This window comes from Erythrolamprus reginae, chromosome 5 (genome assembly GCF_031021105.1).
Source record: "Erythrolamprus reginae isolate rEryReg1 chromosome 5, rEryReg1.hap1, whole genome shotgun sequence".
NCBI classification, from domain to species: domain Eukaryota; kingdom Metazoa; phylum Chordata; class Lepidosauria; order Squamata; family Dipsadidae; genus Erythrolamprus; species Erythrolamprus reginae.
The window spans coordinates 94,678,883-94,696,142 of record NC_091954.1 but is presented as its reverse complement, the minus strand read 5'-3'; the positions used below and the strand labels follow the sequence as shown (position 1 = coordinate 94,696,142).

At 46.3% G+C, this 17,260-nt stretch overlaps 1 protein-coding gene and 1 long non-coding RNA gene across 13 annotated transcripts in view; one reads left to right on the top strand and one right to left on the bottom strand.

The window, feature by feature from the left end:
* Window positions 1–17,260, top strand: part of LOC139168134 (uncharacterized) — a 103,402-nt gene that overhangs the window by 45,567 nt on the left and 40,575 nt on the right. The gene's annotated exons all lie outside the window — the stretch shown is intronic.
* SCHIP1 (schwannomin interacting protein 1) overlaps window positions 5,896–17,260 on the bottom strand; it is a 560,589-nt gene continuing 549,224 nt past the window's right edge. For all 11 annotated transcript variants that reach the window (XM_070753548.1, XM_070753546.1, XM_070753552.1 and 8 more), the window contains one exon: window positions 5,896–6,676. Coding sequence is in view for 8 of the 11 variants with exons in the window: in XM_070753546.1 (XP_070609647.1) it covers window positions 6,625–6,676 (52 nt within the window). In the remaining 3 variants the exon portion in view is untranslated. The remainder of the gene's footprint in view (window positions 6,677–17,260) is intronic.

Sequence of the window (17,260 nt, the reverse complement as noted above, 5' to 3'; positions counted from 1 at the left end):
GGCCTCGGACCTCTGGAATCAACTCCCCCCGGAGATTAGAACTTCCCCCACCCTCCTTGCCTTTCGCAAGCTCCAAAAAATCCACCTATGTCACCAGGCTTGGGGAAGTTGATATTCTCCTTAGCTATTATGATTTCTGTATGGTTTGCTTGGGTCGTGTGATTAATTTTTATGATAAGGGATTTAATTTGTTTTTTTAATATTGGATTTGTACATTGTGTACTGTGTTGTGGCTGGAACTCACAATAAACAAAAGTAAAAGTACTGCATCAAACATTTGGGGAACCATCAATGCTCTAACTGTGGAGAACTTGATGCTCCCAGAGTTTGGTTATCTGCTTGCACGTTGCCTGATTATGTAACATACAGCCTGACTAACAACATATCAGGACTGTAACAGCCGCTATGTAGACACACAGACAAAAGACTTGCAGAACGCATCCATGAACATGCACAATGAAAACCCTTTAATCTCACCACACGTGGTATAAGATTGATCATGGTTTCAACTGGGAATCTGCAGCAACCTGGACCCATGATGGCGAACCTATAGCACCTGGGCCACAGGTGGCATGTGGAGCCATCTCTGTGGGCATGTGAGCTGTTGCCTTAAGTCAGCTTCAGCACACATGTGCGTGCCCCAGCCAGATGATTTTTAGCTGGCCCCGCCCATGCCTCTCCTGCCAGGAGTCTCCACACGGCCCGTTCTGGATGCCAGGTAAGTACAGGGCTCGTGTGGAAGCTCAGGAGGGTGAAAATCAGGCCTTCTGGAAGTCTGGAAATGGGCTATAGCCTCAGGAGGGCTGGGGGAGGTTGTTTTCGGCCTCCCTAGGCTCCTGGAAAGCCTCTGGAGCCTTGCGAGGGCTAAAAAATGGGCCTACCGTAAATCTGGATACGGGCCATTTCTGGCCTCTGGAGGCTTCATGGAGGCCTACTAGGCTGAAAATGGGGTTCTGAAAGGGGTGTGTGTGTCCTGTGTTCATGCATGGGGGGCGGCAGCAGGGAAGCGGGTGGGTCATGCATGCATGAATGTGGTGGTGGGGTGCGTGCGGGAGGGGATTGCATTATGGGTGTGGGCATGTGCACATGCACTATCACGTTTACGCTTTCGGCACCCAAGGAAAAAAAGTTTAGACATCATTGACCTAGACCAGTGATGGCGAACCTTTTTCCCCTCGGGTGTCAAAAGCGTACGTGCGCACTCTATCACGCATGCATGAGTGCTCATGCCCATAATTCAATGCCTTGGGAAGGCAAAAACAGCTTCCCCCAGCCCCCAAAGGCCCTCTGGAAGCCCATGTTTCCCCTTTTTCTCAACTTCTGGTGTTCTGCCGGGCTCTCTGATAGGAGCCTCCCGAAAATTCAAGGGTACAAATTTCAGACACACACGTTTGAAAATTCAAAACAATGTTCTTTATCACAAAATTCAAAATAAACTAAGCACTCTTTTTGTATTGTAAAGAGCACTCGTCCCAAAACAACCAGGTAGTCTGTACAATTTCCCTTAAGCAGTCATTAAGTACTTAGCAGCTGTGAAGAAACTTCACACCCCTTCTTCTTCCAATGAAGTGAAACACACACACACACACACACACACACACACACACACACGTTGCTCTGCTTTGTTTTCCAAGGCGTGAAAAAGCAAGAAGTCCAGACAACACAGGATTCTTGACGAACTGCGATCAGATATTCTTCCACAATGGCCAAACCCACATGCTGCTAAATATGCCCTAATTACTGGAGCCCCACCCAAACACAGGTGGCCTCACTTATTTCCTGTAATATGATCTTACTTGGTCTTTTCTATGCATAATTCTGCGCTTGCGTGGGTCCAAAACGTCATCATCTGAATCAATGGAAGATAAGGGAGATTGACTGCCTGGGCTGTGCGCCAAGCCCTCCCCTGCCGAGTCATTCCCACCTTCTTCTTCATCCGAGGAAACTAAACTCTGAACTGATTCTGTCGGCAATAACATAGGCCTGTGACTTGTTGAATTTTCCCCTCCATCCACTTCCCCATTCCCTGGGGCAGGAGCTAGGCCAGAGCCAACCACAACACCTGGTAGGCCCAGTAGGCTTGTGTTTCGCCCTCCCCAGGCTCCAAAGGCTTCCCTGGGTAAAAACACTATCCCGCATTCCCCTGGAGGATCTCTGGAAGCCAAAAACGCCCTCCCAGAGCCTCTGTGTAAGCCAAAAATCAGCTGGCCGGCACACACATGCATGTTGGAGCTGAGTTCGGGCATCAGCTTGTGTGCCAACAGATATGGCTCTGCGTGCCACCTGTGGCACCCGTGCCATAGGTTCACCATCACTGACCTAGACCAAGCTATATCCAAAAGAATTCCTGGAAGCTTGGCAGTCAGACACATCAGCCATGTCAATAGACACATAGAGATAAACCACATTTGCACACAAACAGGCAATAATAAAGCTAAGAAGGAAACAAAAAGACCAGAATACATCCTCTTCTCCAATCAATATCCAGATAAAAAGGAATTTACACTAGATAAACAACCAAACAGAAAACAATACCCAGATCACCAAGGAGAAAACCACACCCCTATCAACAGGCATGGCAACCTACTTATATAAATAGGGAGCAAACACCATACTCACTGCCACCGAAGTTACCTAGGTGGGTAAAGTGTGCAAGCAAGTTCAGAGAGCACCAAGTCCTTCAGAGTCAGAGCAATGATGACTTCCCAAACTTATGATGAGAATATGCTATTACTTTTGTTTATTGTGAGTTCCAATCCAGCCATGTTTTCTGGTGGAAAGTAGCCAATCAAGATTGCAAAATGTTGCATAACTAATAGAAGTACTGTCCTCAGATTGTGGATGGTTCTGTACTGCCTCTGGGTAGTAGAAAGGTTGAGGTCATAAGGAAGATGACTGGTCTCCAACCTCCTCTTCCATAAGGCCGCTTTTGTATATCTATCTATCTATCTATCTATCTATCTATCTATCTATCTATCTATCTATCTATCTATCATCTATCTATCTATCTATCTATCTATCTATCTATCATCTATCTATCTATCTATCTATCATCTATCTATCTAAATTTAATTTATTTATTTATTGGATTTGTATACCACCCCTCTCTGTGGACTCGGGACGGCTAACAACAGTGATAAAAACAGCATGTAACAATCCAATACTAAAACAATTTAAAAACCCTTATTTATAAAACCAAACATACATGCAAACATACCATGCATAAATTGTAGAGGCCTAGGGGGAAAGAATATCTCAGTTCCCCGATGCCTGACGGCAGAGGTGGGTTTTAAGCTTACGAAAGGGGAGGAGGGTGGGGGCAATTCTAATGTCTGGGGGGAGTTGGTTCCAGAGGGCCGGGGCTGCCACAGAGAAGGCTCTTCCCCTGGGTCTCGCCAAACAACGTCGTTTAGTCGAAGGGACCCGGAGACGGCCAACTCTGTGGGACCTAACTGGTCGCTGGGATTCGTGCGGCAGAAGGCGGTCCCGGAGATAATCTGATCCGGTGCTATGAAGGGCTTTATAGGTCATAACCAAAGCTTACCTACCTGTCTGGGTATAGCTGCTTAACCATTACTGCTGCTACCACTTATCCTCCAGATCCTCATTCCACTTACAAACACACTCACAACACTCATATATACAGTATAAGGATCCGTCCCCTATTGATCTCACCAGTTGGTTAAGGGGTCTCTTCCATTCACACCCAAGCAACCAATACTTTCTTCTGGCTCTTAATCAGAGCTGAGGGAACAGGCTACAGGGAAACTCACAGTCCAACAATCATACGTAGTAGTCGGTAGATGGAGTTCTTGCCTCCATAAAAATCCAGAAGGGAAGAGATGTCCAGCAAGGAGAAAGCTGTCTGAGTCTGCAGAGGGAGAGATATCTGTAGCAGAAAAACTGCATAGCATAAACCCCATCACAAAGTCTGCGTACAAGCAGCAAAATTATAACAGTGAAGACCAAAAACACAAATGACATAAATTGTGGACCAGCTCTATAATTACGGAAGTATAAAAGTATAAACCTTACAATAAATAAATTGTAATGATTGAATACACAATTAAGACTTTTATATTTAAGAAAAGTAATGAACATCTTTCAACAGCTCATCACTTTAATTTTTTTCTTTTTCTTTGTATTTCATTTTGAATTTTTCTCTAGTTTTTTCCTCTTCTTTTCCCCTACCCCCACTATTTTTTCTTTTTTTCCCCTTTAGTTATTTTATTTTTGTTTACTTTACTGTCATTGCAATGAAATTGAATGCCACCTTTGGTGTACATTATCAAAATAAAACACACGCATCCTTCACATTCTATACAATTGAACTGAAAACCCGATATTGCATTAATATTGCAGTATACGGTAGAATTCAATATAGTTACTGTCCTGGGACAGAAGCTGTTTCTTAGCCTCTTTGTCCTTGTTTTTATTATCCTGTACCATCTGCCACAGAGGTGGGTTCCTCCCAGTGTGGATCAGTTCGCCAAACCGGTAGTGACCCGCTGGTGACCTCACAATGAAATCATGAAACCAGATAGGTGGGTGCCGGTCCATGGGCACAATCTTTTTTAAAAAAAAATTGGGGGGGATTTTAATTTTTCTTCTTCTGTGCATGCATTTCTTTGCACCGCACATGCAGTGCGCATGTGCCATTTTATTTTCAGCTATTTAAAAAAAAAATTTAGGATATTTTGCAGGATGAGATGGATATTTAAGAATGTTTTGAACTTTCTTAAGGAAAGGAGAGCTATAAAGCTCTTCCAAAGAGGGGAGAGGGCAACCAATGATCCTCTGGGCAGTGACATTAATCCTTTGGAGTGCTGTCCTATCTGCCACTGTGCAATTGACAAACCATACGCAGGTGCAGTAAGTTAAAATATGGTAGAATGTCACCAGCAGTTTTTCATTTATTTGTTGTTTCTTGAGACGTATTACGAGGGTCGCCCAGAAAGTAACGCACCACATTTTTTCCTTCAACAATTATTTATTGAACACAATGAAACTTACTCACAAGAAAGAATGATGCTCTACACTGTCTTCTACACTCCCTATTTTTCCACGTAATCTCCGTCCCGTTCTATGGTCTTCTTCCAGCGAGACACAAGGGCGTGTATGCTCTGTTGGTTCCACTCCATCTTCTAATGGCCTCACCCTGTGTTCTTCTGTTCTGCTCTTCTAATGGCCTCACCCTCTGTGCCCAGCGACTAACCGTACTTCTGTCAACTGCAGATTCTCCATAAACTGTACACAAATGTTTGTGAATGTTCCCAACAGTTTCTCTCTCCGCAGTGATAAATTCAATGATGACACACTGCTTGTAATGTACATCACTTACATACGCCATTCACTGCGCTATCTGTCTGAAAAAATGCAAAATTTACACACGCACTCCTGACAATTCAAATAATGTACAGTATATCTAAAGTTTCGCATTTGTACCATTACTGTAGGCTGAGAAAAAAATGTGGTGCATTACTTTCTGGGCAATCCTCGTAAGTATTATGCATACAATATTTCCTGTAATACTGCTATGGTTCATGCATATTTGTTATGTATTAGTAATCAGTGTTATCAGTTATAATGTCTTATAAAGCTCTATAAATCATTTATAAAAGCTGCCCTATCAAGTGTGCCATAAATTCAAAATTTATATAGTTAAGTAGCAATATTCCTTAAATTATTCGGCTTACAATATATTTTGTTCCCTAAGTTTAAACCTATCAATTTTCCTAACATTGTGTATGTTCAATGAATGAAGTGTAACAAAATGCAAATGTTTAAAATGATAGACAAGTGCACAGACATTTATTCTAGTAATGAAAATAATAGGATTTCATATATAGTGAAATGTGTACCATTTGTTTCACTAATCAACAAGAAGGCATCGTATGAAAGAAATTTTTAGTTTTTATTTTACATATTTATACAAAAAACTTTCAAGGTAACTCTTTCAACCCAACTGCATGTTAAATAGCACATCTAAAAATGAACTTTCGGTAGTCAACATTCACAAAATGTTGAAAACTGAGTAAAATATATATATTTATATATATATTACTGAAAGCTACAAGTTCACTACGAGGCAGGCATGTATGTTTTTTTTCTTTTACTTGTATAGCACCTTCAAATTACAGTCTCATTTGTTTAAAACTACAGTGAAATGATAAAAAGTAGTCAATGGTAAAATATTGTTTTAACTTAAATGTCTCCAAATAAACAAAATTAAAAGTTAAACTATCTTCCTCCTTCTTTTCATGTTTGCAATGTTTATAAGTATTGTACATTTTGCTCTACAGTAAGGTTATTGAAATGTCCAATATTTAGTGGCACAAGTAAAAAAAACAACTTAAACCAACAGCAAATAAATTAAAAAAAGCAATTAGGCCAGTCACTGGACATAAAGCTTCAGATAGCAGGGAGCAATTCACCAAGCACTCTAGTGCATCCACCATTGTTTTAAGGAGGGGTTCGTGCAGGATTCCTGGTGCTTGGCAGATTGTGCCCAGAATCAATGGCTAACACTGATTTTCTCGTGTGCCAAGTATGGAACATCAGTGTTTGTACAACCACAGAAGTAACAAAGTTCTAGTCTGTTTTTTAGTTGGATGGCTTCCCATTTTATTTTGTTGGCATTTTCTCAGTCATATGCTTCTGCTGACTTTCAGCATGTCTGAAGAGAGAAATGGAGAAAGCGAGGTTATTGCATAGAAACACAACAGAAACATTCCCCTCCCTCCCTTTTAAAGTGAAACAACTGAACAGAAGAATCATCTTGGGATAGGAAAGACCAAGGAGTTAGTTTAGTCTTTTATTTATACATTTAATACATTTATACTATAAGATTATTGATTACTTTAAAATGTGGGTGTGTGTTCGATGCATTAATGTTAGCGCACATTTAGTTTTAGTAGGCTAAAGAGAAAAAAAGTGTTTACTTTCTTCTTCCAGAAATTAAGCTTGCTAAGATTTATAGTCTAGACTCTAGAACAGTGATTTTCAACCTTTTTTAAGCCGTGGCACATTTTTTACATTTACAAAACCATGGGGCACATTGGGGGGGGGGGGGGCGCTAAAAAAAGTTTGGACAAAAAATTCTCTCTCTCTCTCTTCCTCCCTTTCGCTCTATTTCTCTCTCTCTCCCTCTTTCTCTTCCTTCCTCTTTTTTTCCTCTTTTTCCATCCCTCTTTCTCCCTTCCTTCCTCTTTTTTGCTCTTTCTCTCTTCCTCCCTACCTCCCTCTGTCTTTCTCTCTCCCACCTTCCCTCCCTCTGTCTCTGTCTCTCTTTCTCTCTCTCTCTTTCTTTCTCTCTCTCGTTCTCTTTCTTTTTCTCTCTCTCTTTCTTTCTCTCTCTCTTTCTCTCTCTTGTTTTCTTTCTCTCTTACTTGCTTGCTTTCTCTCTCTTGCTTTTTCTTTTTCTTTTTCTTTCTTTCTCTCTCTGAGCTTCGCGGCATACCTGACCATGTCTCACGGCACACTAGTGTGCCGCGGCACACTGGTTGAAAAATACTGGTCTAGAACACCCCTTCATAGTCTAGGAGTGGGGAACTATGGCCCTTTGTGAACTTCAACTCCCAGAATTCCCAAGCCAGCCATGCTGAGTCTAAACGTTCTGACTAACAAACCCAAGCATGTCGGAACTCTGAGGCCAAGCAGTCCCTCAAATAACTTCTTTATTAGGTAAATCACATCAGCACACTTTGAAGGAAAGCCAACTCTGACTTTTCCCACAGTTATGGTATAGTTAAAACCAGTAATTATCCCTTCACCCCAGTGTCATTAGTCACATTGGCCAATTAGGTTGGCGGGCTTCTCATGTATCCGTCTCCTTCTTCCTCCATTGCCCAGGAGATGACCCTGGTTCTCATGAGAAAGCTCTATGCTGTACTATATTAATATGTCAACATATAATCTATAGTAATATATTTCAACCACCTCCCCTCTCCCATACAGTGTGACAACACTGAACCAGGAAAATGGCTTGTGGCAGGTTCAGTTCAAGGTCGACACGTGAGTCAACTATGATGCTGGCCCGAGTCCCCGCAGAGGGGTGGCATATAAATCTAATCAATCAATCAATCAATCAATCAATCAATTATGGGACTTAAACTTCACAAGTCATAAAAGATCTAAAAGAACATCACAGCTAAAGAAAATTCAGTAAAACCACTAATAATGTAGAACATGAAGAAACAAGTGTAGAATAGCATAGTAATAACACGCCTGAAAAAAATGGAGGAAATCCAAATTGAAATGCTTTTGTCTTCAATCTTTCTAACTTGTCTCAGCTTAGGGTTCACAGATGTAGACGGGAGATAAGACACATTTTGCATGAAGGTGTTGCCTTGGATTTCACTTGGCTATGACGTACTTTGCATTACATCTCCTGGCAAAATGAAACCCATCCCAACCGCCTCCCACAACCCCAAGAAGATGAGAACATAGAGTTGTTTTCATGAGACTTGCATAACCTTTGAAATAAAAAAGAAACAAGGGTAGAAAGCGTTTTTTTACTTTAACTTCTTTTGCCTAAACCAATTTAAGAGCAGATTTGGTGCTGCACGAGCATGTTGGGCCACTTCATACTTTATTTCTATCTATGAGGCAACCCTCTTCATCTTTTATCCCATCACTCAGTGATAAAATTCAAAGCAAATACTGGGCCCTTTTCCTTCTTACTAACAACAGCCTACTTACTATGGTACCAGTCAAAACTACCAATGCCAAATACAGTAGTCCCTCGCTATACCGCGCTTCACCTACTGCGGCTTCACTTCATCGCGGGTTTCTGAGGAAGCCGATCGGCAGATTTAAACAGCCCGCCGAACTCAATCGGCAGGTTTTTCAAAAAAAATAAATAAAAAAAATCTAAAATTGTAAATACTGTATTTAAATACTGTATCTAAAATAAATACTGTGTGAGAAGGGTTTATAAACACTTGAAACAATGAAAACTTACCAAACAATTACAATATAAATACTTAAATAAGTACTATCAGTCGATAAATTCCCCATCGCGGATTTCACCTATCGCGGCCAGGTCTGGAACGTAACACCAGCGATAGGTGAGGGACTACTGTAGTACCAACTACTATTTTTTTCCTCCAACATATACATTTATGGCAGAAATATTCTCAGGCCTGTCACTTTATGCTTCTGAGGAAGCAAGTACCGGGAAATACACAGAATTGTGGGTTTGCTCCCAAACATTTTATTCAAGAGCGCATAAACATTAGGACTTTTATCTCAAAAACAGCGGAAAACAATTTGAGGCTCCAGGGCTATGCCTATCCTCAGATAACTTCAGGGCTTTTCTCTAGAGCAGGGGTGTCAAATTGATGCTCCCCGGGCTGGATGTATCACACCCAGCGAAAGCTCTGTGAAAGAAAATGGGGGGGGGGGAAATCATGAAATGTCACATGACAGCAACATGACGAGGGGAATTTGACACCCGTGCTCTACAGTTATTCAAGGTTTGGACCACGTTGTCATTTTGAATATGAAAAAAACCCCTAATGCATGGGAATTATTGCACTAACTATAGTTCCTTTCTTTACCAGCCCATCTTTCTCCTTCATGATTGAACAAATGTTAGAATACATTCACTGAAAGGACCGTTGAAACTTACCTGAACGGTCTTCTCGATGCACTGCAAGGAGAGTCCAGGATGGGTAATTCTCAATCTGATTGGTCGGGACTGAGTTTAATTTAAATATTAGGGAGGCACTGCCCCCTTAGCCCTCCAGTCTAAAAGAAACGAAGGAGCAGTAAAACTAACAAACTTTATTAAAACATGCAAGATAACCAGAAATATCAGAAAGCAAACACAACCTTCCAACAGTAACCCCGGTCCCGAATTCGGGCGGGTCTGGACTCTCCTTGCAGTGCATCGAGAAGACCGTTCAGGTAAGTTTCAACGGTCCTTCCCCAATGCACTTGCAAGGAGAGTCCAGGATGGGATATACCCAAGATATTAACCAAGGGAGGGAGAAGGTCGGACCGGGGGCTCTGAAAAGGAACACACCCGCTGTAAAACCCTCCTCCCAAAAGCTGCTTCCGCGGAAGCAAAGGAGTCAATTCGATAGTGTCTGACAAAAGAGGACGGAGCCGCCCAAGTGGCCGCCCTACAAATGTCTTCTAGTGAAGCCTGGGTCCTCCAGGCCGCTGTAGTAGCCGTACTGCGTGTGGAATGTTCAGTAAGTCCCTGTGGAACAGGTGATCCCTTAGATCGGTAAGCCTCCCTGATGCAATCACACAACCAACGGCTTATTGTCCTAGAAGAGACCCTGGTGCCCAAAGTTCTAGTTGCAAAGGAGACGAATAAGGCCTCCGAAATCCTGAATTCCTGAGTCCTGCGGATATAAATCTTCAAAGCTCGTCGCACATCGAGCTTATGCCACCGCAGCTCCGAAGGGTGAGTCCCATGGCTACAGAAGTCTGGTAACACTATCTCCTGTGCCCTGTGAAAGGTAGAGTTGATTTTAGGAAGAAAGGCTGGGTCCAGTCTCAATACAATTCTATCAGGGTGAAACCTACAGAGGTCCTCTCTGGTAGAGAAAGCTGCAATCTCAGAGACCCTCCTGGCAGATGTGATCGCCACCAAGAAGGCAGTCTTGAGTGTTAACATTCTGAGCGATATATGGCGAAACGGTTCGAATGGAGGACCCGTTAAGGCATGAAGTACCAACGATAAATCCCAGGAAGGGAACCGATGTATCGGTGGTGGCCTGATGTTGGCGGCCCCTTTCAGGAAGTCCCTGATCCAAGGATGTCTGGCGAGGGAACGGTAACTGTCTCCACCTATGATTGTGGATAAAGCGGTCCTTTTTCTAGGCCTGACTGAAGAAAGCTTAAGACCAAGGGAGGGGAAGCCTTTTGTGGATCCACCTCCCGCTCCTCACAGAACCTGGAAAAGGAAGCCCAGGTTGCCTGGTAAATTCGTCTTGTCGAAGGTCTGCGAGCGGCCTGAATTGTGTCGATAACTGTATCTGGCAAATTTTGACGTTTTAGATGTTGCCGCTCAATCTCCACACGGTCAGCTGCCACCACTGAGGCTCTGGGTGGGATATCGAGCCCTGGGAGAGGGAGATCTGGTGATCCAGAATCCTCCAGGGGGGTGACACTGACAGTTGCATCAAATCCGCAAACCAAATGCGGCGAGGACAGTAAGGAGCCAGCAACAGCACCTCCGCTCGTTGTTCCAGAATCTTCCGCATTACCCTGGGAATGATGGAGATCGGTGGAAATGCGTACAGAAGTCCTGGTGGCCACTGTATTCGAAGGGCGTCTACCCCTTCCGCGCCCGGGGTCGGGAAGCGGGAGAAGAAACGTGGGAGCTGAGAGTTGCTTCGAGTAGCAAACAGGTCCAAGAGTGGCATCCCAAACCTTCGAACAATGTCCAGAAACACTGTGGGATCCAGCTGCCACTCTCCTGGATCCAAGGTCTCCCGGCTCAGCCAGTCCGCGCACACATTCTCCACCCCCAAGATGTGCTCCGCTGACAGGGAAGCAAGATTGGCCTCCGCCCACCTGAGCAGGGACTCCGACTCCCTCATCAGTCGTCGAGACCGTGTCCCCCCTTGTCTGTTGATGTGAGACCGGGTGGAGACGTTGTCGGTCCGAACGAGGACATGTTGACCCCTTACCAGGTCTGCGAAACTGAGGAGAGCCAGGGAAACCGCCTTCAACTCCAGGAAGTTGATGTTCACCTCCCTCAGGTCCGATGGATCCCAAAGGCCCTGGGTCAAATTCGAGGAAAGATGGGCTCCCCACCCAGTCAAACTGGCGTCTGTTGTCACCGTGAGAAGGTAACGTTCCAGAAAGAGGGAACCCCTTGTTAGAGCTGGGGATACCCACCACCGTAAGGACCGTCGAACCTTTGAGTCGAGATGTACTTGTAGGTGGGAATGGCTGATCTTCCTTCTCTGGAATGGCAACAGGAAACATTGGAGAGGTCTTAGGTGATACCTGGCCCATGGAATGATGTCGATACATGAAACCAGTGTACCGAGAAGCTTGGACAGGAAGGAGAGTCTGGGGTATCGCTGTGATGCCAAGCCCCGAACGAGCTCCCTGATGGTGGACTGCCTCTCCTGGGACAGGAAGACAAGGCCCCTCCTGGAATCTATGCTGGTTCCCAGGTGAGCTAGTCGAGTCGTGGGAGTCAAGTGGCTTTTGTCGAAGTTGACCAAAAAGCCATGATCCTGAAGCGTCTGGATGGTGAGATGTAAGTCCTGAAACGCCAGGTCTCTTGTCCTGGACAGAATCACGATGTCGTCTAGATAGGCCATCAGGCGTACCGATTGCTGCCGGAGACCGGCCGTCAGGACATCCAGCAGCTTCGTGAAGGATCTTGGGGCCGATGAAAGCCCGAAAGGCATGGCCCTGTACTGAAAATGGGCCCCATCTAGGCTGAAACGCAGATATTGACGGTGAGGCGGAAAAATGGGGACGTGGAGGTAGGCCTCCTTTAGGTCTATGGATGTCATGTAGTCCCCCTGCCGGATGGCAGCCAGAATGGAACGCAGCGAATGCATTCTGAACCTCCTGTACTTTACATAGAGGTTCAGCCTCCGAAAGTTCAGTATGAGACGGGCCCCTCCTGAGGACTTCGGGACCAAGAAAATTGCGGAGTAGAACCCCATACCCTGTTGAGGTAGAGGGACCTCCTCGATTGCTCCTATCTCAAACAGGTGAGACACATCTTGGTAGAGGAGCCTCTTCTTGGAAATGTCCAGGGGGGCATGACAAGGCAGATAGCGGCAAGGTGGAGGGCGAAGAAACTCCATCTGCAGACCTTGTGAGACCGTGGCAGTCGCCCATGGGTCCGATGAGGTGTTTGTCCAGACGTCTGAGAAATGGATTAGCCTGCCGCCCAAAGGAGTATCCATAGGAAAGTCATTTGGTCTTCCTGAACCCCCTGCCGGAACCTCTAAAGGGGCGGCGGCCCTGGAAGGATCCGCGATCAAATTGCGGGTTCCTGTCCGAACGAAAGGAACCCTGACCAAAGGATCCTGAAAAGTAGGACCTCGACCTCTGGTTGTTGGCCGAGGTGGGGTCATTCCGAAAGGGCTGCCTCCGTTGGTAGGGGGTAAAGCGCCTTCCTTGCTTTTTGCTGGAGCTGGGCATAACCTTTTTCTTGTCCCTGTCCTCCACCAATACGTCGTCCAAGATCTCTCCAAAGAGCTTCTTGCCCTTGAACGGCGAAGAAGCAAGGGCCCATTTAGATTTTACGTCGGCCTGCCAATTCCGCAACCAGATGAGTCTGCGGGAGGCGACCGACGAGGCCATTGCTCTAGATGCAAACTTAGCGGCATTAACTGTTGCGTCTGCGGAAAATTCTGTGGCCGCCAGGAGTTTGTTCAGGTCCTGGCGCAGCCTCGCATCTTGAGGATCAACTCTGGACTGGATCTCTTTTATCCAGAGGAGCGTAGCTCGATTAAAGAAAGAGGCCGCAGAAGCAGCCCTCACAGCCCAAGCTGACATCTGATGAGCCCTGCGAATGACATTGTCTGCCCTCTTGTCCTCAGCCCTTAATCCCTCCTGAGACTCCGAAGGAACAAGGGCATTCGAGACCAGGCTGGTTACTGGCTTGTCCACTATAGGTAGCTCCAAGAGATCCTCCATGGCCTGGTCAAAGGTGTAGAAGCGCTTGTCCAGGTTAGACGGGCCCTGGGGTGTCGCAGGGTTCTCCCATGGGCGCTGTACTGTCTCCAGGAACAAGTGGGATGATGGGACATTGACAGTCTCCTGCTGTGGAAACACAAACAAGCCCCCTGCAGGCTGACCCAGTGCCGAAGGAGCCCCCTGACCTCCCTCTCCCGCCTGGTCAATGGTCATTTTTGCTTTGTTCAGCAAAGTCCTGAAGAGGGAGGACTTGAACAGACCGGGCAACGCAGGTAGGTCAGGTGGTTGTTCATCTCCGGATAAGTCATCCTCCGCCTCGCTGAACTCATCCCTGGAAAAGTCATCCTCATCTTTGGACTCCAGCATGGATTGAGTTGCTGGAGCTATCCAGGGGTCCCTGAACCTCGGTGGAGTAGGATCTGCTGGCAGCTGCTGTTGTTGAGCCACACTAGCCTGCCCCTGAGTGTATGCACTGACAATTAAGTCCTGCAGGGCCTGGGGCATACTCTGCCAGGCGTCCTGCGCAGTGCGTAAGCCAGCTGCCGTGGGGGTGAATGTGGCTGCTTGTGACTGCCCACCTTGTGGATGGATAGGCTGTGGAGCAGCGAATGTGCAGGGCCACGTAGCTTGTCTTCCAAATGCGAGGGCCTCTGGCCTGGAAGAAATGGAGGATTGGAAAGGCCTCTCTGGTGACCAATCCCTTTCAGAGGCCGAGCCTACAACCCCTGGAGTGAAAATGGGGGAGACTGGCGGGGGGATGGCGCCGAGAGGCTGGGCAGTAGAAGCAGAAGATCTCTGGGAGGCCTCTAACTGTTTTTCAAGCGCCTTGATGCGCTTTTCCGCTTCTCTGAGAGAAGCCCCTTGGGAGGGTTTGGATTTGGAAGCCCTCTCCTTGGGGGTACTGGGCCTGTTGGCACTGGCCTCCTCCCCGGCCTGGACTGCTTGATCAGCCATGGATCCAAAAACAACTCACAATTAGCACTGCGAAGAGTAAAGAGATGTCTCTGCTCACACACCACCGACAAGAGACACAAGGACAGGGCAGAAATGCGCCTGCGTGTCTCCGAGCAGAGATAGGCCTTCAGCAAGCTGAGCCAATGAGGGAAGTCCCCTCGCCGGCGCTCGGGAGGGGGCAGCCTGACGAGAGCAATAACGGCCTGCTGCCATGGCAACCGCTGATACATTTGGGCGCGAAGCAGAGCTCTCGGCCGATATGCCTCCAAAATGGCCGCCGGGCCGTTGCCCCGGCAACCCTGGATACAATTGGGCGCGTCAGGAGCAGCCCGGCTCACTGCGGCCTCCCAACATGGCCGCTGGGCCGTTGCTATGGAAATGGGCGGGAAGCCAAGCTCTCCCGCCCTCCGACTGTCTCTCTCTCGGCGGCTCCCCACTGAGGCCTCGCCGACGCCGATCGCTCCTCTCAGCTGACAGTCGGGTTCGCAGCGCTAAATCAAGATAGCGCGGAGCTGTGGGGGGGGGGCGCTTGTAAAGCCCTTCACGGAGGCCCCTGTCCGAAATGACAGGCGGCCTTGTGACCTATTCGCCACGGGAGGGGCGGACCCCCCCGAGGCATCAGTCACCCCCTCGGCTACCGGGCGCTACCACGGAGGCAGACAGCCCGGGGGCTCTCTCTGTCTCCCACAGGCCCTTTTCACAATGTGGGGAGAATCACAGAGGAGCAGCAGCTGGCAGGGCAAACCCTCTGGAGGTTTCAACCCTGGCTGCCCGAGGAAATCCAGTCCCCCTGCTGCACCTGAAAGACAAAAGCAAAAGAGAAAAAAATTAGTAGTAAATTTTAATAATAAAAACTCATTTTTAACAAAAAGAGAAAGGAGAACAAACTCAAAGTCCCTTTTACTGCGACTGAGTTTTTAGACTGGAGGGCTAAGGGGCCGGTGCCTCCCTAATATTTAAATTAAACTCAGTCCCGACCAATCAGGTTGAGAATTACCCATCCTGGACTCTCCTTGCAAGTGCATTGGAGAACTAAGAGACACAGTCACTCACGCCCTCATCACCTCGAGGTTCAACTACTGTAATGCTCTCTACATGGGGCTACCTTTGAAGAGTGTTCGGAAACTACAGATCGTACAGAATGCAGCTAAGAGCAATCATGGGCTTCCCTAGGTATGCCCATGTCACACCAACCCTCTGCAGTCTGCATTGGTTGCCGATAAGTTTCTGGTCACAATTCAAAGTGTTGGTTATGACCTATAAAGCCCTTCATGGCATTGGACCAGAATATCTCCGGGACCGCCTTCTGCCGCATGAATCCTAGCAAATGATTAGGTCCCACAGAGTTGGCCTTCTCCGGGTCCCGTCGACGCAACAATGTCATCTGGTGGGGCCCAGGGGAAGAGCCTTCTCTGTGGCGGCCCTGACCTTCTGAAACCAACTCCCTTCAGAGATCAGAATTTCCCCCACCCTCCTTGTCTTTCGCAAACTCCTAAAAACCTACCTCTGCCATCAGGCATGGGGGAATTGATTCCCCTGGGCTGTTTCATTTTATGTATGGTTTGTCTGGGACGCATGACTGTTTTTATAATAAGGGGTTTAAACTGTCCTTTTTAACCATGAGATTTGTACTATGTATTCTTGTTGTAAGCCGCTCCGAGTCTCCAGAGAGGGGCGGCATACAAATCTAATAAATAATAATAGTAATAATGAAAAATGAAAAAAAAAGTATACAAATAATTATTAAGGCTGATGCTGTCTGGGGAATTCTGGGAGTTTACGTCTACACTCTTTAAGTTTGAGAAACATTGCTGTAGAGCAGTGATGGTGAACCTTTTTGACACAGAGTGCCCAAATGGAAGGTGCGTGCACATGCCTGTGTGCCGGAGCGCTGGAAATCCAATGACCAGCTGGCCAGCGCGCATGTGTGACTCAGAAACCCAATGACCAGTTGGCTGAGGGGCGACAGCGCTTGTGCCCACAGAGAGAGCTGTGCGTGCCACCTCTGGTGCACATGACATAGGTTCACCATCACAGCTGTAGACGTAACTGTCTGGAAAGAACATGAACTCTTAAACCATATTGGAAAACATACAATTGTAACCCAGAGGCTGCATTTTGCACTCTTTTTAAAGGAATAGCTCCGCAATAATCAAGATTTGCCACAGCCAAACATTTGGGAATAGTGATAGGAGGCATCCTATTACCATAATTGATCTCATGTATTCCTCATCATAGTTGCATCTTGTTCGTTTGATTATTTTGGATATGTGAATGGTAAGAGCAACCAGATTTTCTATCTACAAAAATGTATCATCACTCTACATCCACCCACCTCCACCCTTTGGAAATCCAGAATGTCTCAGTATCTGTCTGGAAGTACATGAAAAGAAACCAATGGTAAAATTGGATTTGCGTATGTATTATTTAAAAATGTATGAGTAACGTACCTTTTGGATGCCAGTACTGGCAATAACACATCCCAATTTGATCTCAAAAAATGACACGAATCAGGGATTCACACTCCTATGGTGCTGGACTGTAGTCCTGGCCATAACCATAACGGTAGCCAAACATTTGGGAATAGTGTCAAGAGGCATACTATTAGACATACTTGTGCAGATGTACTGCTTATTGCAGTCACATCTTCTTATTTTGGAGGGAGGAGAGATAAGAA